Source organism: Rhodamnia argentea, chromosome 11, assembly GCF_020921035.1.
Source record: "Rhodamnia argentea isolate NSW1041297 chromosome 11, ASM2092103v1, whole genome shotgun sequence".
Classification (NCBI taxonomy): domain Eukaryota; kingdom Viridiplantae; phylum Streptophyta; class Magnoliopsida; order Myrtales; family Myrtaceae; genus Rhodamnia; species Rhodamnia argentea.
This window is the reverse complement of record NC_063160.1, coordinates 18,386,803-18,410,526: the sequence shown is the minus strand read 5'-3', so window position 1 is coordinate 18,410,526 and position 23,724 is coordinate 18,386,803. Positions and strand designations below refer to the sequence as shown.

General features: G+C 42.2%; 3 protein-coding genes across 4 annotated transcripts; all 3 read right to left on the bottom strand.

Annotated features, from left to right (window-relative positions):
- Nucleotides 1-2,130: 2,130 nt before the first annotated feature.
- Nucleotides 2,131-10,964, bottom strand: LOC115747321 (probable DNA helicase MCM9). Its single transcript, XM_030683443.2, has 20 exons — nt 10,729-10,964; nt 10,543-10,645; nt 9,378-9,477; nt 9,125-9,263; nt 8,689-8,755; nt 8,170-8,344; nt 7,846-7,945; nt 7,066-7,163; nt 6,881-6,946; nt 6,603-6,695; nt 6,333-6,449; nt 5,308-5,380; nt 4,827-4,893; nt 4,251-4,332; nt 3,841-3,962; nt 3,519-3,586; nt 3,090-3,199; nt 2,968-3,015; nt 2,734-2,886; nt 2,131-2,495 (listed from the first exon to the last, which is right to left on the bottom strand). Exons 1-20 carry the CDS (start codon nt 10,866-10,868, stop codon nt 2,413-2,415), a joined length of 2,004 nt encoding a protein of 667 aa, XP_030539303.1. The 5' UTR covers nt 10,869-10,964; the 3' UTR covers nt 2,131-2,412.
- A 1,237-nt stretch (nt 10,965-12,201) lies between these two features.
- LOC115747228 (phytosulfokine receptor 1-like) lies at nt 12,202-14,492 on the bottom strand. The gene is made up of 2 exons (XM_030683289.2): nt 14,476-14,492; nt 12,202-14,283 (listed from the first exon to the last, which is right to left on the bottom strand). Exon 2 carries the CDS (start codon nt 13,958-13,960, stop codon nt 12,233-12,235), a length of 1,728 nt encoding a protein of 575 aa, XP_030539149.2. The 5' UTR covers nt 13,961-14,283; nt 14,476-14,492; the 3' UTR covers nt 12,202-12,232.
- A 4,473-nt stretch (nt 14,493-18,965) lies between these two features.
- Nucleotides 18,966-23,340, bottom strand: LOC115747384 (splicing factor 3B subunit 1). Of its 2 annotated transcripts, none has more exons than XM_048272697.1 (2): nt 23,286-23,340; nt 18,966-23,209 (listed from the first exon to the last, which is right to left on the bottom strand). In XM_048272697.1, the coding sequence occupies exon 2, from the start codon at nt 23,100-23,102 to the stop codon at nt 19,296-19,298; it is 3,807 nt and encodes a 1,268-aa protein (XP_048128654.1). In that variant the 5' UTR covers nt 23,103-23,209; nt 23,286-23,340; the 3' UTR covers nt 18,966-19,295. The 2 variants fall into 2 exon arrangements, with proteins under 2 accessions (XP_048128654.1, XP_048128656.1); XM_048272699.1 differs by having other exon boundaries at nt 18,966-23,157.
- Nucleotides 23,341-23,724: the final 384 nt, after the last annotated feature.

The window sequence follows — 23,724 nt, the reverse complement described above, 5'->3', positions numbered from 1 at the left end:
GAGCGGCTTTCGATCAAATTACTTTTGAGAGATGTCTATGTAAACACCTTTGGAACTTTTCTGTCGCAAGTTTCTGGTGGAAGTTACTTTTCATCTCCATTGTCATCAACAAACAGGCGACGGTAATGGCCTTTTTCTTTTCCTTTCTTTTCTTTTATCAAATACGGGTGGTGGTTAATTCGTTGTCACTTCTGTGAGTAAGTTCTTCCGTCATTGGATTTCAGATTAGAAGTTCAAACTGATATATACTATTTTACTGGATATTAGATGCTTAGCCTTTTTAGATCCAGACTCGTAAGATTATTTTCTTATATTTAAGTCCGTACTATTGTTATATTTACTCGCTCAAGTTTGAGCTATAATGCCAAATGGAGTTTCTATCGAATTGACCCAGCGAGTGAATTGGTGCTTAAATGTGTTCGTGGAGGCCATAAAATTTGGGTTGTGCGAATGGGCCTTGGCCCGTGCTAAATTAAGGTCCCATAGTTGAGCCCATACTAGTAGCTGAATGTGAGGACTTAATCGGGCTCGATCGGCCAATAGATGGGTCCATATAAGCCCTATTGTCGGCTCTGGCGCCTAAGATCAATAATGGGCCAGGCCCGATATTTTCCTTGAATGGGCTCAAGACTCATTACCCAAAGTTTTCGGCTCGGCCTAAGGGCGGTCGGCATGGCCCATTACATTCATGGGCTGAATCGTCCGGGTCCAAAACCAGGACACAAAGAACAGGTCGATTTTTGCAATTCTGGGCCCTAAAGAGCTGGCCAATGGGCCATTTTCTCACCAATGTGTTGGGCCTTAAGGGCCCATTTAGGCCTTAAACAGGCTGTTTTGGGCCACTGGAGCTCCATTATTTTCATGGGCCGCACGTAGCTGGATTTTGGCACTTTAATGGGCTGTTAATGGGCCGACTTTTGTCCCAATACGTTAATTCCAGTTCATGGACCTAATCCTTCGGGTCCAAAACTAGGCCCAAAAGAACAGGTCGATTTTTGCAATTCTGGGCCCTAAAGAGCTGGCCAATGGGCCATTTTTCTCAACGATATGTTGGGCCTTAAGGGCCCATGACAGGCCCATTTGGGCCTCAAGTAGGCTGTTTTGGGCCACTGGAGCTCCATTATTTTCATGGGCCGTACGTAGCTGGATTTTGGCACTTTAATGGCATTAATTCTAGTTCAGCCCAATGCATCGGCTTTTATAGCACAAATCCAGGTCCATCAAGAACAGACCCATTTCTTGGGCCTAAAAAACTATCGGGCCAGATTGGTCCAACTTATTGGGCCTTGCAAAGAGGCCCTCTTATTTTTCGTGGGCCGGGCCCAGCTGATTATTGGGTCTTAAATTGGCTGCCTATTGGGTAGATCATGCCCAATGCATTAAGCCTTTATGACCCACGGCCAGACCCATTATGGGCCTGGACGCAGGCCCATTTGATGGCCCACAGACGGGCCTATTAGCAAAACATAAAGCCCGATATTGGAACTAGATTAAACCTAATGAGGTATCAAGGGCGCAGATCTAGGCCCGACTTCTTTTTTTATGTTTCGACCCCATTTAGGCCCAACACTTGGACTCCTGGAAAGGATAAACGTCCTTAAATGGGACCTTTTGTTCAACATACCAAACATTGGTCCTTAACAAGGCCGTGAAGGCCCAAAATTTGGTTGAAAGGCTAGTATTAGGCCTTTCAAGGCCCAATGTGTTAACCTAATCTATAGTACTTAATCCTTTTCCAACGTAACCCAAGAAATAATCTTAACCATTCTGACGAAAATGGTTGCCTGTCCAGCCATGTTTAGCCAATAAAATAGCCTCCCCTATCCTGAAAATGTAAAGCCAGCACCTTTGACGGTACCTGCTTCAGGCAGCTATCTCTTACGCGACAACGTAGCAACAAGACATGCAACACTTAAACAAACACAAGCATTAATAACCTTATAATTTACATCTTCATAACTTCAAACCCCCAAAGTCTAGCGATCAATGGAGAATCCTAGTTTGACAGGCTTACACGGCTGACTTACCTCTAATTAGCTCTTTCCTATTGTAACAGAAGTTCACTGGAGTTGCAAAAGTAAAAAAACCGTTACTTCGTTGGGACTACGAATGAAAAAGTGTAATTTATAAGTAATACTAACAACCTCAGCTCATAAAACTTTGTATGAACCCTAAGAAAGATAATAAGGAAGACAACTACAAACAAATGATTTACATTCCACATCAGCGTCAAACACTTTGTATTACCTTCCCTGTCTTTAAGAAGATAAGGAGGCGAAGATTTGCAGGGCACTTCTTTCCAGCAAAAGCAATTCTACAGCTCTGCCCTCAACTCATAATAGAACGACAGACACTGAGAATTTGGTACCTGGAACAGGCTGCAAACTTTCTGCTCTTCAAGTATTCTGATCCTCACAACACTTCCAAGAGGTTCAAAGCAGAAAAGTCTTCCACTGTACTTAACTTTTTAAGTATCAAAGTTTCTTGCCTGCAATCTGAGTTATGTGTAGTCAAGATATCACAAAGTGACTGCTAGAAGAAATTAGTTAAGCCTTTTCCTTCCAGAGGAACCATATATTTTTTCGCATTTATGCTGCATCCAATAACAAAAACTCTGGTAGCATTTAAAAAAAGAAAAATTCCTATATAATACAAGCGAGCCAACACATATAATCAGATGCAGAAGTTAGTTTATTTACGGATGATTGAAAATTAAAAGAACTGTTAGGATACATTCATGATCGGGATTTTCATTAAAATTTGAGTGAAGGGCATTTCCGACACTGTCTACAATTGCTGATGTAGTCATGGAGGATTCGACACACAAAATGGCTGTGATAGCATCCAGACGTGTAACTTCATTTCTGAACATTAGTCTTGCATGTGCTACAATTGGCAGTAGAACATTTTTAGGAGGCAGAGATTAGTATATAGTCAATGAACACGGTCAACATTGACGTATCGTACCTTGAGCTAGGCGAATCAAACTTTCCAACATGCGCACAGTTGTCCTTGCTGCATTGTTATGATTTGCACTCCATAATAAGTAGAAATAGCAGAAAAAACTATAGAGAGGTGGTTTATCCTACCAGCATTATGAGTTGAAGATCTTCGTTGAAGTTGATAATAGCTTGATATTATTATTTCAGCTTCCTTAGTGAGGACTGGTCTAAAGTAAGACTTTACAAAGTGAATGTACCTAAAAGAAATGCGCAGATTCAGTAAGTTAATCTCTTTTCAAAAATAGATAAAATCATTAGCAGAATCGGAAGACTAGCAGTGAGGTTCTAACTGACATAAAATAGAAGTATCAAAGATAAATTTCTCAGATACACGAAAATTAATATCAAACGTTTTAAAATTGACATTATCGCGATAGATGGTTGAAGTATCAAGCACAATTTTCTCAGTCGGAAAAAGCTTAAAAGACAAGACATGTTGGCTAGTCCAACATTATAATCATCAAGCCACGGTTAACATCGAAATTTGAAATTATGTGAAGATCCAACAGAATTTACCTCCTCAACATTTCAAGAGGCCACATATTTGCTAGATCTTCATCACGACCACCGTTATCTGACACTCCCTATCAATTAATTCCACAACCATTCTTACTATGGACCTTTAGGATCAATTATAGTTAAGGCTACAGTTAACGAGTGCCTCCGATTCACTTGTTAAGTACACTATTTAGAAATAATTCAATTTTGAAAGCACTGATTGTGCATAGCACAAGGGCAATTAATGAACTGGAATCTGCAAAATTTCCTTAATTGCTTGCTTCACAAGTGCCCCTGGAGTTCTCATTAACAAAATCCAACAATTAAATTGATGACTCACCTCACTAAGAATGTGAGAAGAAACAACTGCATCCCATTCCGGATTTTTTGTATCCAGAAGCACCAGAACTATGTCAAATCTACTAAGTAAGGGACCAGACAGTGTTGTATTGACAGACAAAGCTAAAAATGTCAAGAAAAATTACATCAGCAATAACAAATCAAGCAATGAAACAGTGCAATTACTGAGGACACCCCTAGAAAGACTGATGTTTCTGAACGAAAAAGTAAAATCTAATTCTCTCTGGTGAAGAAGATTTAAGAGATTGTGTGATTAGCTTGCACTACCTTATGTAAAAGAGAAGCTGACATTTTTCAGCTTATGATTTTGTCGCTACGAACACTCTAAGACCATGATGAAGAATGACAAATTCTAGATAAAGTGAAACACAATTAATACAAGGAAAGTACGTTGCTCAGGATCATACTGTCCCTTTGGATTTGTTGCACCAAATACGATTGTTTTGGTGCTAAGAGTCGTTACAAGGCCAGCCTGAAAAAGAATAAAATTGCACTTTTGTAGTCATACATTGCAGCACAACATGATTTAGAAATTGCAGAAAAGAGACAAACATGCACCACTCTTACAATGAAAAATGAATGTACAAACATGCACCACTTTTACAATGAAAAATGAATGAACTGATTCAAGCAAACTAACGTAGCTCAGTCAACTAGCTGAAGATTGAAGATGGCTCTTTCAAGCATTTCTCTCTTAGGACTCTGCAGACAAGTCCTTTTGCAATGCCCTTTTCAATTCTAATTTCAATGTGATGGGAAAGTTCCTTTTTCTTCTTTTTTTCCAGTCAACGCCAGTCAATATATTCCCCCAGTGCTCTATTACAAAGGATCATTGACATGTTCTATTAAGTTAGCTGGATCAAGTTCTGATTATTTGGTTGTTCTTTGTGGTATGGCTATTCATATGTTTAATTCCGCGTACATGTCTCGGGAATAGTAAGACAGTGAAAAAACAAGAAAATTCACCTTAGCAACACTAATTGTCTGCTGTTCCATAGCCTCGTGTATGGTAGCCCTGTCATGCTCCCTCATGCTGTCAGTGAAAAAATTTACTCAGTTTGATATTAGATGTCATCAAAAAAGCCTCGTCACCAGCAAAGGCCTTACAAATGCAGCTAAAACTTCATCATTTCCCTAAACATTATAGCTAAAAATAACATAAAAGACTGAGGCTGAGTATGTCTCATAGCATTGACAACCTGCTACGTTAAGTGAGAGGAACCACAATATGCCTTCCTAATCCAGAAGAAAGCTTCCGTGACAATGACACTAAGATTGTACCAAACTGATTATTGTTGTGGCGACGACAGTGACATGAAAGAACCGCTATTAATTATTGTGCCCGAAGCAAACTAAAAAGTGACACAGATGACAATATGAATGCAAATTATACAGGCTGGCTACGCCTGGTAGTTGAAATTCTCCTACTAAGTATCATGTATCCAACCCGTCAAACTCGTCAATGCAACAAAGTCCTCCGTCTGCCAAAACAAGAGCCCCAGCTTCAAGCATCCATTCACCTATAAGACCCAAAATCAGTTACCCCAGATATTCAAAGTTTTAACACTTTCGCCAGGTGCAAGGACCTTCTCCAGATACTGCAGTAGGAATGGCCTTTTCAATGATGTAAATGGATGTTCCATTTATGGTACAACATTTTGCAGATCTTAAGTGTCTACACTGCCACTATGTTTGCTTATCGTAAAAATATGTACCTTTCAGATTTCAATGGAACGATAGACACTATTGAATCACTATCAAAACCTATACCTGAGTAAGTCAGGGAAATATGGGTGGAAATATTCAAGCAAGAAGAGTTTTAAATTTCCCCATAAAAGCGCCTTTGTATGCATACATCAATTGATAGTGACTAACTAGTGAGGAAGTTGATCTTCTAAAATAGAATACTTCATGTTATCGTCAGTTGCCCCTCTCACAGTAAATTCATTTTAATTGAGCCTTTCTTTTTACAACGTTACCAGATTTGATGAACAACCTACCATCACTGGCGAATTACAAAAATGTAAATTCTCTTCCTAAATATCCACTTCTGCAGTTAATTTTTCAGTCAAGATACGACAAAAACTTTGTTTCCAATATGAAATCTCAGAGAAACATGGCCCTCATGATAGATAAGGCACTTGAGCTTGCTAGAGCCTCCTTACATGTTTTAAGTCCTAAGCTTTTGTTGCCATGACTCCTCTTCGGCAACAAATTGGATAACCATCACTTTTTTTATTCACATTAGTATGCAATTCATTCCTCATTTGGAGGAACACATAGCATATAGTATCAATTCTCATTCCTATCTGCAACCAATCAAATTGAAATAAGCTTTAATGGTAAAATTAAATACGATCCGTAAGAAGAATGGATAAGATGAGGACCAGAGGGAAGATAAGATAGATAACCTGACAAATAAGTAAGCAGTAATCAAACTGAAGGCATTCTCGTTAACTCATTTGATCTTACCTCCATCTTTAACTGCAGTTACAGTCAATCCAGCACTTGTGCTCCCCAAGCCAGTAGTTATGACTGATCTATTACTCAATTTTGCAGCAAATTTCAAGAACTGGGATTTTCCAGTACCTAGAAGTTGTTCCATAGTCCAGGCATGCATATTCAGTAAACAATCAGCAAGATTGAGATGACGTCATGATGTGAAAAGTGCATTGGTGACTCTTGAAGAACAAGAATCAATAAAGGCACATATTGAAGCGAAATGTTGAGTCTAATATTTACCTGCATCCCCAACCAGAAGCAAATGAGACTCTCCTCGAATCTTTGTTCCCGAAGCATCAACATGCTGAACACCTCCAATGAGCGTTAAAGCAACTAAAGTTGACAAAATGATATTAAAGAAGCCAACAAATTGTATTGCACAAGGATATTAGGTACAAGAAAAGGATGAATGAGCAACTTCCCACTAAGTTATCACTCATCATTGAAGATATGCCTAGGAAATATCTACACTCAGGCAGCATCAAAGAATTTTCAGAACAACGTGCTACAGAAATCACCTGCAAGTTTCACTGTGAAGAGTCCAAAAACTTGAGGACAAACACCACGCATGATAGCATTTCTCCCTAGGTTGACAATACAGAATTAATTGATGATTCAGGGAGAACATAATAGTAAAGCGAAATTCATCTCTTCGAAAACATTGATTAGCCTGGCAAGTCAGGGACCTATTAACTATCAATACCTTTCAGTGGTGTATCCTTGAAGCAATTCCAGAAATTCCTAAATTTCATGATGACATCATCAGGAATATTGACCGCTGACTTCAGTTCATTGGTTCTCCTATGTATTAGAGGAACCCATACTCAGCCAAAAACCAAAATGAGTCGTAGAAACATGGAGCAAGTGCTCAGATACCCAGCCAAATCACCAGTATAACTAGTGACGATAGGCCAGTTACTTTTATATTGATAAGCGTAATTTGTCATCTAATGCTTAGTAATGTATCAACAGACATAGACAAACTGTATCGACCAGAAGGAAGGGGTAGACTAACATATATTGGAGGGTCCAGATTCAAATCCCTTCCAGTGCAACTTGAATTTTCGAGAGTAACAGTCAAGCCCATCGTTTCTTTTAAGTATATTAACTGGCATGCATATTGCAGTAGCATCGTGATGCCCAAGTGGTTAGGCGTATGTACTTGATCCAAGAAGGCAGGAGCCTAATCTCTAACCCCACTCGACAATTCATTCTTCAAAAAGTCTATCACAGGTCAAATTAGGTCGACCAGTTAAACTAGCTCACTGCCAAGCTTGAGCATCATAAATGGGAAAGCCAGACAGCAACATGGTCAGTTCTCAGTTTAACCAGTTGTCAACCAGATCAGATCATTTCAAAGATCATAACCAAGAAAATACATCTTCTGCAGTCGCAAATCATATCTTTTGAAATTCTATAGACCTACACCAAGAGGACTAACAATATATAATCTGTACAACATGTAGTATACTCAACTCGATACCTCACGTGATTGGCAACTAGTACTGGCTCAAGATCACAGCGCACATCCTTCAGATCAGGAGACCACTTCGCAGTCAAGATTCCAGTGACGATTATATCATCTGCAGATAAAGGAAGCCATACATAGTAAGAGCCAACCTAACCCTTAAAAGGACTGAAGGCATTGTGAGGGAGAAAACCAAGGAATTTGTAGTGTCAGCTGGAACAGAAAATAAACTTCTCTCTTAAGGACAAGAAGTTGATGGTTATCTCCAAATATTAAATATCCCGCACTTACTGGTATATGGAATAGTCAATCTAAGTATGAATACCAGAGATACCTTACCTCCAGCTTTGACGATGTCAACCAGATCATCCTGCAAAATAACAGGAATTGAACGAGGGATGGCCCCAACACCCAACAATTGTGTGCTCTCTTGAATTTTTATTTCCTGATAATCTTGGCAAGTTATGCTGTTCTCCACAAATTGGAAATTTGTGCCTTCACAACTTTTAGACCCCTGTTATGGGAAACAATAGATTATTTGAATGCATGTGCAATAGCAAGCCAACTTCTAAATGAGAGATTTGATTTGGAAACTAAAGAATAGTGAAGACCCACGCTTGGATTGAAAGTGCTCTGCAAGTATTAGATTACAGAACAAGCAAATCTTAAATATTCAAGATTCATCATCTTGTCAAAAAGTAGATAAAAGTAATGGGAAATGCATTGTAATGCAAAGTAATCCACATGGCTTCTACTTTGTAAATCCTGATTAAGCTCTTATATCCTATTAGTAACATTGCAAGTGAAACAAAGAGCATTAAAGAGACTTGAGTTTTAAACTATAGACAGTAAATGGACCTGAGATGGGCAAATGGACGGCAGAACTATGGAGTTTCTTGCTTCCAGCTCAGGATACACTGGGAAGCTGCATAAGCAAACTGCTAACTCAAAGGTTGATCTTTAAAAAAAAAATTATTGATATGTGAAAAATTGACCACTTCTTTACCAACGAAGGGCATAAGAGGGCAAGAAGATAAAGCTCAAGTTCCATCAAATACATAATCAGATTCATTCACATCCAGAGTGTAACTTATCAGAATAAAGAAAGTACTCTCTGGTGGGTTTAAGGTGGGTAAAGATAAACAAGAAAAATTTATAAGAATCTATTGTCATGCTAGCTTGCACATAATCCAACAAGATTATTTATGGCCAAACAAACGAAGAAAACAAATAGTTGAACATTGTATTATCAGATTGCAGCAACTGAAGTGTGCTGAATGCTGAGATGGTCCACCTGTGATTACATCTTCGGCATTTATACCACCTCTTCCCTTCATACATCTTTACAGCTCCAGACCTTATTACAGTCCCCTTTAGGGTAAGAAGAATACCTCGATGCTTCACTCTCACATGCCCAATGCTTGGAAAAGTCTCTAAATGCAGCACAAAGCAATGAACCATTTGAAAAATAATGGGTAGAAGTAGATGGTATACAATCAGAAATTCTTCTAAAGAAAGTGCACTTTCAATCGAAAAGAGAAGCAAACCAGGGCATTCAAGTGGAGATCCACTGATATTGATCCGGATGTGAATGAAATTCTTCTCCACTCCATCTTTGTTTTCTCTCAAGTTCCCCAATAAAACTCTCTGCAGATACACATTGCCATATCAATTCAACATCTCTTTCATGCAAGTTTGCAACCTTCTGGCTTTAAGTATGAATAGGTTTTCATGAAGATATCATTAAGAGATTTCTCTAATGAAAGTTCAATTGACATGAGAAATTAAAGTTCATATACAATTAAAATACCATGCTCACGTCTCTCAGATTTACTGCTCAACATAGTGTTAAAAGGTCAAAGTAAAGTTGCTTTACCCCTCAAAGAAAGAAGATATTAGAAGGAGATTTTTTCTGTCATTCATGTCCCACTAACAATCAGATTGGGATCAAATTCATGCATGTGAATTGGTTCTTGTAACATGGGAAGGTTATGGAATCAACATTATCTACCAAATCAGGAGGAAGCTCTAACAAAGGAAAGAGAAAAGAACTAGAGGTTTTATGTCAAGCAGAATGAGAGGAACTTGTGTTCTGGCAGTCAAATAAAAACCAGTGTGGGACGCTTCCACGGAACGAAGTTGAATCTTTCTGCCCATATCATGAACAAACAACTACAGATTACATTCGCCAAAAAAGCATGTAAGACGAACCCATGACTACCGTAAGGATACCAGTCCAACCAGAATCATGTGGATCACATCCAAAGGAATATTAAAACATTGTCTTCTAGGAATATGACTCTCAACTCTCTAGCCACACTTCACTTCACAGCATCTTCCATACCTTACATAGGACTTGAGTCTCGCAAACGCATACAATTATAGAGCAAAATGGTTGAGACATACTATGCATAAGATTTGGACATACAGAGAAACTACTGCAATGCATTTGCTCCACTAAACCAACTAGACAGCCAACCCATTCATCACAGGGAAAAGGAGACAGTCAGTGAACGGACGTGAATGTTTAGACAACAAGGGACTACCGGGACAACTTTCCCCACAATCAGCGGAAAATATCTGTATCACCTTTCAATCAGTTCACAGTCGATTACATATTTTCAACAGTGTTTCACAATACTATGCCACTTAGGGCAACGCAAATAATCCGTCTATCGAATTACGGGATAAGGAAGGGGTGAACCCGCGTACGTGAGCCCAAATAGCCGCGTCGTCAAAATCCTTCAAGTATTGACTAGGCTGAGAGAACACGAGGTGGGCAAGAGGAGGATCGTAATCCACAAGCTCTGCAAATCTGCAAAAGAAATCGATTCAGAAAACATCTTGAACAGTCATGTATCATCATCGAGCCGATGGAACAAAAGTGAGGGGAATCACTCGATGTAGAGAGGGTAGTGGAGATCGGAGTCGGGAGAGAGAGTGATGATGCGAAGCTGATCCGAGCAGAAGCGTATCAGAAATGCTGCCATTGATTTCTCGTGAGGGCTAGGGTTCTCCTCCATTTCCATGGACTCCATGGATGACTGCGGAGAAATTACCAGCGGAGAGAGAATGTCGAAGCGAACTCGAAGGACGGGGAGCTCTTTGGGCGGGAAATTGTGAAAGATATTTCTACTCTACGCTCTGACAACTTTGACCATGTATGCTAAGACAAATGCTTTACATATTAAGACTTACGTATTAAGCCTCTCTTTGTTTCACCGAATATAAATAACCTAAAAAATATTTTCCGAAAATATTCGTTTGTATTTTGAAATAATTAATTAAAAAAAGTATTTTCATTATTGACGATAATTTATATCTAAATATTTTCATGTGTCCATGCATTTTCATAAAAGACACAAATATCGTTTATGTGAAAACCATTTTTTAAACTATTCATTTTTTTCGCGAAACAAACATTTCGATAAATGTTTATTGGGATACGAAACAGGATCAATCTATTAACATGTTACTTAAATCATTCTTAGTACACATTTTTTTGGTTGAAATTCTTGTTATACTTGATTTTAATTAAGGGAAAAAATCACAAAAAACCGTAAATTATGTCAACTGTGACACATTTACCTGAAAATTTTTTTTGTGACATCAAAAACCCCAAAATTTTATTTATGTGACACATTTACCTTAAAATTTTTCTTATGACACCGAAAATCCTAAACTTATACCCATGTGACATATTTATTCCCAAACTATTTTTTTGTGACATAAAAAATTCTAAACTTGTATCCGTGTGACTCATTTACCTCAAAATTTGAGATAAATATGTCATATGACTACAAGTTTGAGGTTTTTGGTGTCACAACAAAAAGTTTGGGATAAATGTGTCGCAAGGATACAAGTTTGGGATAAATGTGTCGCACGAGTACAAGTTTTGGGTAAATATGTCACATGGGTAAAAGTTTAGGATTTTTTGTGTCATAAAGAAAAGTTTGGGGTAAATGCCTCACAACGGGCATAATTTAGGATTTTTGGTGGCTTTTTCCCAATTAATTATAAATTATTGAGCGAGCAAGGAAAAATTCAATGGCTAATGCTCCGTTTGTTTCGCGAAAAATAAATGATGAAAATTGATGATTAATCTCAGTGAAGTGGCTAGTAGATTGGGTTGTACATGTGTTCGGCTTTTATGCAACCCGAATAATACTTCCATTTTTTGTTCTTCTCATCTTTTTTTCATTATATGTTGGTCTTCCAAAAACGTCCTGTTTTATGCAAAAATATACCTAAGTATCGATGGAAGTTTTGGTTTCCACACAACTATAATGATGGAGGAAAGTTTGACCTAACCATTGGCGTTCACCGTAGCTTTGCTTAAATTCAATGCTGTTTCTACAATGTGAATCATGCTGAGATTAGTAAGACACTGCATACTTTTTGTTCACCGTCTACGTCGTCCCTTGTCGAGCACCCAGCCTGAGAGGAAGCAAAAGCTTACTGTCCAGATGAAACCTACGGCTGCTCCGATCCCGAAACCCATCAGAGAATACGCGGTTCCCTCGGTCGAAGCCACGTCTTTTGGAAGCTCATCAGATGGTGGTTGTGATTGACATGAGTGTAGGCTCGGTCTACCGCCACAGAGGCCGATGTTTCCTTCGAAGCTCGAGTCTGGAAAGGTCGAAAACTGGCCTCCCGAAGGAACAGCACCGTAGAGCTTATTGTATGAAACATCAAAAATCGATAGGAAAGTCAGCTTCTGGAAGGACGGCGGTATTTCTCCCGTCAAACCGTTATGAGACAAATCTAGTTTCTCCAAACTCTGCATTCCCGACAAGCTATTCGGAATATTGCCAGACAATTGGTTGTTCTCCAGGTGAAATGCTTGAAGGCCCTTAAGGTTTCCAAAACTCGGCCAAATTAGTCCGTTGAGCTTGTTGTAACTTAGGTCCAAGGTTGAAGGCAAGCTCCAGAATTGGTTGTATATCAAGGATCTTCCGTCTCCTTTCATCAAAGAGAGTGGCACGTTCGATAGAGAGCCTCCGGGAGGGAACCATCTGCTCCTGTTGATGCAATTTCGTAGTTCGCTCAAGCTCCTTGGTATGTGTCCGGTGAATGAATTATTCCCTAAATCCAAGTACAACAGGAAATCAAAATTGCCGATCCAGCTAGGAATTCTTCCGCTTAATTGGTTCCACGAAAGATCCAGCAGTTGCAAGTTTTCACATCCACTTAACCACACCGGTATTGACCCTTTTAATTGACTGTTGCCAATCACGAACACTTTCAGATACGGAAACAGCAAATCGGCATGTCCCAACATTTGCTCGCCTCGAAAACTCATAGAAAGGACCAACACACTTAAGTTTCTGCATCGCTGCAATATATGCAGAGCACTAGACAGATCACTAATTTCAGTTCTTGAAAGAGATAGCAGTGTAAGTGCCTGGAGGTTTTGGAAGCTGGAAGGAATGGCTCCGCTTAAGTGATTATTCGCTAGATTTAGGACATTCAATCTATGACAAGCAGATAAATTTTTGGGAAGCGGACATCGGAATAAATTGTAACCGAGGTTGAGAGAAGTAAGACGAGCCATTGAAGAACAGTTGATACTGATACGACCATGAAGAGTATTGTTGCCCAAGTCTAGTGTGGAAAGGGACGGAGAGCTCATCAGTGAAGGTGGTAACTGACCAGAGAATTTATTTGATCTGGCAGCAAAGTGCTTGAGCTTCGGAAGACCCCTGAAAACGTCTGGAAGTACTCCAGAGAACAGATTATGAGACAAATCAATCTTGACAATGTTAGAGAGGTTACCGATTCTTTCTTGCAGCAGTCCTGAAAAGCCATTGTCCTGAAACTGGAGTTCGCACAGGTGCTCGAGTTGGAACAGTCTATCTGGCAGGCTCCCTGATAGACTGTTCCCATTGAGGAAGAGGCGCCGAAGAGAAGTGCAGTTGCCAAAATTCACAGGAACTTCTCCATGGAACCAATTTTTGGCTAAATTAAGTGACTCAATGGAGGATGATCTGTCACAAATTGATGATGTGAGAGAACCTACCAAGTTATTGTCTGAGACATCCAAAATCCTTATGCGGGGTAGATGGATGTGAAGAGGAAACGAACCCACGAATTCGTTCCCGCTCAAATCAAGGACCTGGAGATTCTGCATCTGAAAGAGTTTATGCGGAAGAAAACCGTGGAGGTAGTTATGGGACAGATTAAGGGAGCTCAGCTGGTCCAAATCTGCCAAGGATTCACAAATTTCTCCGGCGAGTCCTCTGCCATGAAGATCCAAGCCAATCACCCTCCTTTGTGTCACGGTGGAGTTATCGCACGCGACTCCAGCCCAAGAGCAACATTCACTGGCAGGAATAACCCCCCAGCCATCAACAGGTGAGCCCACGCACTTGCGAAAATCGTTCAGCGCCGTTAAGTCATCGGAATTGCAAGACTGGTTCTGGCTTTCGGTTATATGAGCCTTGCAAATGATTCCTAGAAAGAAGAAGGTTAAAAAGAAAGTCGAGCATTCCATTGCAGGCAAGCGACGGCAGTAGGAAGGCGACTGGGGTCGGGATTATATGGTTCGCATTATTTGTCCTCTAAGCATGATCGTTAAATGGGAGGGAAGCCAACCATTGACTTGACTTGTATAGCAGAAAGAGAGCAAGAGTGAGCAGAAGAAACCGTCGACAATTCTACATCTTTGAAGATGACTGGTTAATGTGACTAGTAAAAGAGCTGACTTAGTCCCTTAAGAAAGGAGATAGAAAGAGAGAGGGGGCTACGCTGTGTCCATACAAAGAGCGTAACGTCATTTTTTATGGACAGGTGAATAGAACGGGACAAAGTGGGCGGGTTCCATGGGAGGAAAACCATACTGACGCCTTTATCCATCTATATCAACTCATAATGATCATTTTTCACTGGGGTTCATCTTGTGACTATTCCTGCCAATCCTAAACCGGCCCAAACCCTGCACCACGGGCGGTCACCGGCACTGCCTTGACCACTTGGCTCATTTTTTTGGCCTGTTTTGTAGTATGGGATTCTCTCTTCTTCTTTGGCACTACCAAGTATCGAAGGGATTAGAATTTGCATCAAATGGTTTTTGTTCTGACTGCACAGAGCAGAATCCATCATGAAATCGTCGCAGTTGAGGGTCGAAAGACTTGGCACAAGATTGAGAGAACAGCGGCAGAAAGGAATGAGAAGAGCCATCAAGTCCGATAAGTTTGCAACCCAAACTGCTTAAAATCTCCATCCACAAGGGCCATAAGACAAACTCCACCTAAGACCATGTTAAAATGGGGGCAAAGATCAACGTTGTGGAAGAAAACTTTTGGGTTGAGGAAATACCACTTCTTTTCAATAGCCTATGGAAAAACCGAAGTAGACAGCTCAACTACATCTATTTTCTTACTTTTTTACCTCAAGCTAAATTCCGTTTAAGAACATCCAACGTTGTGTTTTGTTCATGAAGAAACCTTCCTGCCATTTTAGGCCCCTGAGACTGAAAAGCCGAAAGAGACGGGCTTGAGCATGGGAAGAGCCTAAATTGATGTAAAGAAAGCTGGGTCATTATCTGTAGCAGACGGAAAAATTATCACAGTGCGTGCAGCAATTGTCATGGCTAACAATTCGTTTCCTTTAGCTTCAATTCATGGCTTTAGGCGGAGAAAAGGAGGAAAGGAAAATTGATGACGTTCGTAAATGGAACAAAGTCACTCTCATTGAGTGGAGGAAAGAGAGGAAACTAGAATTGATGTGTAACCAACGCATTGATGGTGCAACAGACGCATAGCCTCCCCCCCTGTTTTGACAGTAAAGCAAGAACCTTCACTTTGACTACCATTTTACCTGCGCGCATGAGCTTGACAAGCTCTTCGAGAAAGGACCTGTGACATACATGTAAGAAACCAGAACCGGCATTCGAACAACGTCCCAGGACCGGAATCGAGAAAACCCACAAATTGCTCTGACCTTACTTCACCATCAAGGGCCGCCAAAAATCGACCTCCGACTCTCGTTATAGATCCAAAAGCGAGGAAGACAGAGACTTGCCAACAACGACAAAGAATGACCACTCCCAAAACAGGACGGAGAACCGGGAGCCCTCCTTCCTGTTTGCGAGTTTTTCTGGTTCGTGCCTTTCTCTGCTCTGCTCTAACTGTGTTAACCCAAACTGAAGTTTTTGGTTCTTGTATCGGTTATTAGTTTCACTGTACTTTTCCTGATCAAATGCTGTAATCAGACAAAAGGAGAGGGTGATCCGAGGCTTTCGAGAGTAGGGTCACTAAATTTAATAATGGATTCTGGGTCAAGTTGAGTAGGGTCACTGAATTTGCATGAGATAAAATGTTTCAAAACGGTTTAGATGAGTTAGTTTGGGTCGGACTATTTTCGACTCGTCCCACCCGTTTGATGGGTCTATCATCACTTTTTGTGTTAATTGATCGCAAGTTTAGCTTTATGGTAGTACATTAATTGTGGATGAAAATGCGTTTCACGCATGATTTTCAAGAGCATGGTGCTCGTTCGGAGTGATTTTGCATTCACTGAAATTCTCTAAGCTAGCCTACATTAAACTTTTAGGATACCAACAACCCTGTACCTGCTAAAAAATGAAGATGGAGAATGTTCACAGAAAAATCCTAGATTTCTTCAAAGTATACAGGCCAGAATATAGCTCTCAAAGAATGGTAAGATATCTCTCTCTCTCTCTCTCTCTCTCTCTCTCTCTCTCTCTCTCTCTTATGAACTGTTCTTAACTCAACAAATTGTTCTATTTCGTGGCTCACGTATGGTTGTTCATCGCAGCGCGTTCCTAGAGGTTTCCTGGCGTGGCTAGACAGGCCACCGTCGGGGGAGATCCTCCTCGAGCGTCACATGGGCCGGCAATGGGTTGTCAAGGTGAACATGGAGGCACAGGACGCCTATTTTGATAATGGCTGGCAAGAATTTGTGTGGGACAACTTCGTCGAGATGAATGACGTTATGGTGTTCTCCTACCGGAGTCACGGTGTCTGCAGTGTTGTTCTCTATGGGCCCTCCACGTGCGAGAAGAAAGAGTGTGCCCTCCCTGAGAGGTAGGAGAAGAAGGTGAAATCCGGGAGCGTGTCAGCGTAGATGATAAGAACTACGAGGAGGAGGAGGAGGAGGAACATGAAGGCAGGAGGAAACGGTCAAAAAAAGAAAGTAATAGAAATCATTCAAGATTCGTTAATTGTCAGGGCATTTCGATTATATTGGGCGTCCATAGCTTCTAAGCAGTGAAATTCTGAGTTTGTTCTACTCTCTGTGTTATCTGATACACGGGGAACGTTGGAGAGAGGAAAGCTGCTGATGAAGATCCTATCGATGTGGAGAAGTACATTGACACCAAAAATCCGTACTTCATTACGAGGATCCGAACTCGTAGAAGATCTCGGTTGGTATGCTTGCTCTTTGATCCTGCTTTTCGTCTTTCATAGTCTATCCTCAAGTGTCATCTTGTTACGAATGTATTTCTCTTGCCTCCATGTCAATTTGCTGGCAACGTCACTCTTTCTTGCTCTATAGATTGATCATTACAGAATACTTACGTTTTAAAAATGGAGATTCCGGCTTAGAATTATTGGCATAGAGTCCTCATTGCATTCACTTGTCTCTTTGTTAGCACGTTCAGTCCATTGTGCTAAACGATTATGAACTCAAGTTACCTCGAGATGTTGAGCTCCAAGATCCCACCGGAAGGACCTGGAGAGGGAGGGTCGGGGTTTGGAAGGATGGCCGCACTTGGATTAGCGGCTGGGGAGCCTTATGTCACCATAATAATTTAAAGAAGGACGACCGCTCTATATGTGAGTTTATGGAGAAAAAAGGAGTCACCGGTCGCATCATTAAGGTTCACATCATAAGAGGCGACAGTACCTGAAAACCCCAGCTTGTGGCGCCAATTCTGATTTGGGACTTTGGCTAGTTGTAATTAATTATGATGTGGAAGTTTCAGTCATTTGAACGGTATCTTACTACTATGCTCGACTTCAATGTCGTTCTTGCTTTTTTTTATTGGGTTCTTTAGTTCTTGCAAGTTACAGCTTTATTTGTTAGCAGTGGGATTTGATAGATAGAACAAGTTGGTATGAATGGGTGATCCATATTCACTACAAATCAAAGGGTCTAACCTCATTGTTCCTCTTGGACAATGTTTGAAGCTGCAACAAGTCCGTTCTCGAGCCAACCACACTCACCCCGTCCTTTATCTTGTCCACAATTCCTCCACATAAAAAGTCTTACTGTGTTTCCCTCCGTTTAGTTCAACAAAGCTCAGAGAAATAACCCTCGACTTCAAAAAAGGCAATTGAACATCCTCAACCAGAAATAGGCACACACATTTATTTCCCCAGAAAGGTCTAGCTGTTCTCACTACTGTGAAAATATTCTTAATTTTTAATTAGGCTATGGAACTTGGAAAAAGTTGGAAGCTAGATTGAGAAAAGCAAAGTTGTGCATTGCAGAACAATTTATGTTGGTACTTCCTCCCAGACTGTTGTTGCCCAAATCAAGCATCGAAAGTGATGGAGAGCAAGCAAGGTAAGCGAGGTAGACATATGAGCAGAAAACCAGTTTCAATTGGCCAACAAACGCTTGAGACCGATGAGGCCCTCAAAGACATCCTAGAGTTCTCCCGAGGATGAATTGTACGAAACATCCATCTGCCGATTGCTCCATCCAGAGGCCTAGAAAAGACACTAAACTGAAGCTGCAAGCTCGGCAGATACTGGAGTTGGAACAAGCTCTCTGGCAAGCTCCCTGAAAGATCATTCCACGCCAGGCTTCAGAGGCAATAGCGGCCCTGCCATTGGCATGGTGGGCAAGGCCATGACATGCACAGATTCTTTCTCAGCCTGGTCGGGGCACGCTTGCTCAGGTCTGTTTTTGAACAATCAATCTGGTGCAGTATAGAACTCCTGGTTACCACTTCAGACCAGGCCATCTGCCATCCAGCCGACATTTCCCCTACAATCCATCACGCTGAATAGACGGAAAAACCAGTAATAAGTCATTACGATGTTTCCGTACACGAGCCTTCGGCTTCAAATCACAGGAAAGTCCGCAAATATAATCAAATACTCAATGCACCTGCTCGATTATAATCAAGATCGAGGGCGAAAGGTGGAATCTGGACATAAAAATAGACATAATCCAAACTTTCGTAACTTCCTACTACTATGTTCCATAAGAAACTCAAAAGAGCAGCAATAAAAGGGCATCATCAGCAAGAGCCAGTAGCCACTAACTTCAGGTTTCGCAAGATAGCAACAAATAGTGCACGACACAAGGCCAAGCCCATTTCGTAACTATTATTCCAAATCAGCTCCCATTACAGGACACGTTGACTGAGAATTACAGGAAATGATCCAGTTCTATCTAACGCATACTCTATGCTAGTCCAAGAGACACCGACGAAAGCCGTTGGTCCAGCCATTCCTCGCCATCAAAAACCCAAAGTTTCTAGCGTTAACTCAGATGAACATTGTTAACTCTGGTCGGCTATATACGTTGCTCTGCTCATCCTCCAGCACGGGATAAGCTGCAACAAGAGCATCCTGGGCTCCAATATATAGCGAGTTGTAGATCTTCCAGTATACTTCCCTGACCTTCCTTGCAGGATGGAACAGCCCCTGGAGGCAGTAGTTTAGCACAACAGCAGCACCCAGGGCCACCCTCATGCCTTCAATGGCTTCCATAACGGCATTTATGACATGAGGGGAAGTCTCGAATATGTTTGGCCAGACATAGTTGAGCAAGTGGACAAGTGCATCCTCACAACCCAACCCAGCAACTCCCAAAGCCATATGCTTTACGGCAGAAGCGGCAGTCTGCCTGTGGACCAAATCTCTATCCATGAGTGCATCTTCAAGTAGTGGAGTCACTGCATATATGTAGTCCTTCCCCATTTCACCAATGTACTCGAACAAAAAGGAAAGGGATTTCAGAACACCATTCTGCACGTTGAGCTCAGGCACACGATACTCATTCATCAAAGCCGGCAGAACTGTGAAAGGAGAACATGTCTCTGCAACTATAGCAATGGCAACGGTTGTGCATACACGGTTCTGACGCTCCTGAACTTTGAGATTGTTCAAAAGGGTTGCAAGGACATCTTGAGGTCCAATGGCTTTAGCAATATAACCAAAGGTGTTCACCGTCGCTCGCCGAATACCCTTCTTGTGGGCTTTAAGCATATCAAGAAGCTCAAAACATATCCTCATCCACTCCCTTGCTGGAACAAATTCAGCCCCACGATCAGCAATACGACCAACAAGGTCAATACAGTTCTCCTGGACCTTCTCATGTCTGTTCTTCAGAATGGGTGTCAGCCTGGGAAGCAGATCTTTTATGGGAGGCGTCATTTTTGTCATACCAATCACATTAACAATAGCTTTCAAAGCACCCAATATGGAGCCCAAGACTTCAGGGTACTCTTCTCCCAAGTACTCGTACAGAACAACACCAAGATGACCCATCAGTTGTTCCTCCTGACACTGCTTCATGACAACAGCAATCCTGGAAATAAGATCTGCAGCTTGTTGTCTCACCTTTGCGCTCTTGTTGTTTAATCGCCACTTTATCGTACCACAAATCTGTGGGAGATATGGCTTCACTCTTTGCCCAAGAGCATTCACCACAGCACCAAAGCCATTAAGCATTACATTGGCATCATCACTAGTCTGCTCTTGGAATGCGTACAGGATACCATCAATGAGAAGCTCTTCCAGCCGAGAATCAATATCAGAGGCACCCAGGTTTGCAACAACCTTCTCTATTGTTTCCATGACCATTCGCCGATATGGCTCACTCTCATCCTTCAGATCCTCCACAATTCTCCCAACTATGTCGGCAACACCGACTTTATTAGCTATCTCCACAGTAGTTTCCACTAGCTGCTTATAGTTTCTCCTATCCAAAGCCATCCTTCTAACCCAGAAATTCCTGAAGAACTCTGGAAGAATGTCAGTTCGTATGTATTCAGCCTCAACACCCTCGGTACTCACACACTGTTTTACCACTTTAAGCACTATCTTCTTCATTTCTTCATCTGGAGACTGGAACTCACGGATAAGAATGACCATGACTTCTTTAGTATAGTAACTAGCATAGAGAGCATCCATCAGAGGAATAATAAACCCAATTGCTTTCAAGAATGCAGCCAAGACCTTTCCCCTGTGTGACCTAATACCCTTCCAAAGTGGCTTCAACACTGAATCAAAGCTTTCAATACCGTAAGGCGCAGCAGCCTCAGCAAGAGCAGCCAGAGACAGTGCAGTAATAGTTCTCACCTTCTGGTTCTCATCATTCAGGCCATGTTCTATAATTTCGACAAGAGACTTCAAATGTGGTAGAACAGCACAACCTATCAAAATAGCAATCTGCTGAACAATCTTGATTCCAGTGTGGCGAGCTTGCCAGGATTTCTTGCTCTGACACACAGCTTTCAAGAATGGCAACAGAGCAGGTATTCCAAGAGCAGAAGCAACAACACTGAAAGCTCTAGCAGTTGTATTTCTCACATACTCATCAATGTTATCAATATCTGGACGCATAGCAGCAATCATAGTAGCCAATCCAGCTGCCTTGCTCAAATTCGAAATGATCTCTCTCCCCTCAACACGCGCATAGTAATCCTCATCAATCAACAGAGGTTCAATAACGACAAGAATCTTATGCACGTAAGGACGTACCAATTCATCCAATTTGTACAGAACCCTATCAATCACCTTAACCAAGAGATGCCTTTCCTGATCCTCCAAAGTAGGTTGCATGAGCAAAGGTAGAATACGGTTAAACAAAGGTCCAGCACCAAACTCTCGGGCCTTGTCTGTAAGCTGTCTAAGCGCAGTCTTCCTCTGTGGTGGCGTACCATTCTTCACCTTCAGCAGAAGTTTCATGATCTTACGCTCTTTCTGTTCTTCAGGAGACAGCTCTTCTTCATTCTCCTCGTTCAACAGTGCCCCAAAATGCTGATAATCCTCTGGCTTCATGAAGGGTAGACCGCCTGGCGCCTCCTTAGGAACATCAAACTGCTGCCCACGATTCTCTTCTGGAATTTGATAGAGCGGAGTACCCAATGGCGTAGGTGTTGCCAAGAGCTTCCTCGCTGGCGTTCTAATAGGGACATAAGATGCTGGTGGCTCCAAAATCTTATACCCCTCCTGAGGGAACATAGCATCAAGCTCCTCGTCCGTCAACGGCCTGTTCCTCTCCTCGATATCCTTCTCCCACCTCAACAAATTATACTGCTCGGGCGTAATTGGCCCCCGCAAGTTAATTGCCCCGGGAGTAGGCGTAGCAAGATCGACACCTCCAACAGGAGTTACCCCTGGTGTGAAAGCAGCTGCAGGTGTAGCACCCGCCATTGGCGTAGCACTCCCCATGGTGGCTGGAGTTTCATCCCATCTTGATCTCTGCTTTTTCGGGGTTGGTGTGGCCATACCGGCCAGCTTGGGCGTGGCATCCCAAGTCATACCAGCTGGAGTCGCTCCAGGAGTCACAGCACCAGGAGTTGCATCTGAATCTGCGAGCCGTCCTGGCGTAGGGGTCTCGTCCCACCGGTTTCTCCGACCCACTGAAGGCGTGGCATCACCGACTCTTCCAGGTGTAGGGGTCGCATCCCAACGCCCAATTCCAGGTGTTGAATCGGGCATATCCCAGTCAGAACCAGCTTTTGCCTTCTTTGCAGCACCACCATCGTCCTGTGATTGGTCCCACCTGTTCCTTCGCTTCTGAGCTGGAGCAGCTTCTGTCTCCTTCGCCACCCCGGCCTTTGCAGCTTCCTCTTCTTCCTTCTTCTTCTTGGCGATAGCCTTAAGCGTCTCCTCCTTTTCCCTCTTCAACGCCTCTTCTCGCATCACATCCGCATAAGTCCTCACGGACACGTCCGGAGTCTTATCCCCCGAGGCAAAGGCATCATGCCGATCGGGAGAAATGACCCGGTTCAGCCTCCTCCTGCGATAATCGTCCTCACGGTCGATGATCCTCTGCGGCTTCTTGAATCCCAACCCCCCGTCATCCTCCTCGCCGCCGCGAGGCATCTCCTTCAGCAGCGACTTTGGGGCGGTGTAAGACGCAAGCTTCCGAGCGACCTCGGAGTCCATGCCCTCGAGGTTCTCCTCCTCTTCGTTGACGGCGATAGAGCTGACGTACGCATCGCGGTCCGTGCCGCCATAGAGGTCGGTGTCGTAGGTGACGGAGCTGAGAGAGGCTAATTGCTGCTCCATCTTCTTCCTCTCTTCTTGGACCCTCGCAATCTCGGGATCCAGCGTCGCCATGGTTGATACGGGTTTGAATCTCCTCTAAGCTTTTGGGGGGAGGTGAAAGAAAACCCTAGAATCGAATGGTGCGTGCAAGTTGAGTCGCTTGTCTAAGCAATTGAAAGCTAAATCGACGAAAATCTATCGATCTGAGTGAAGGTAGAACGACAGCGATTGAGAGAGAGAGAGAGAGAGGACTAACCTGCTAGGGATTGGGTGTGAGAAACCTTCAGTGCCCGTGATGAAAGAGAGAGGGGGCGGAAAATGAAATGCTAATTTGGGGATACGATGTTTATATTAAAGCGGTTCGCAGAATAATGGGAGAACCGACTTTATGTCCGGTTTGGACCGGGGGCCCATCCGGCCCAATATTCAATACATACGTTAGGACTGTATGAATTGGGCCCAGGGTTAGTTTTTTCCGTGAAGGGTACCCTTGTTCCCTAGACATATCCCGGAGCTCAAGTCATGCAAGCTCTTGTTAGGACATCGGGCTATCCCTCTCGAGTATTTAGGTCTTGTAAGGGCAAAAGTTTTGTCTGTAACGATGGATAGATAGAGTTACATAATTCGAGATGCGGTGAGTCTCAAGTAGAGATTTTAAATGAATGGATTGGATTGAGTTTGGATCGAATATGAT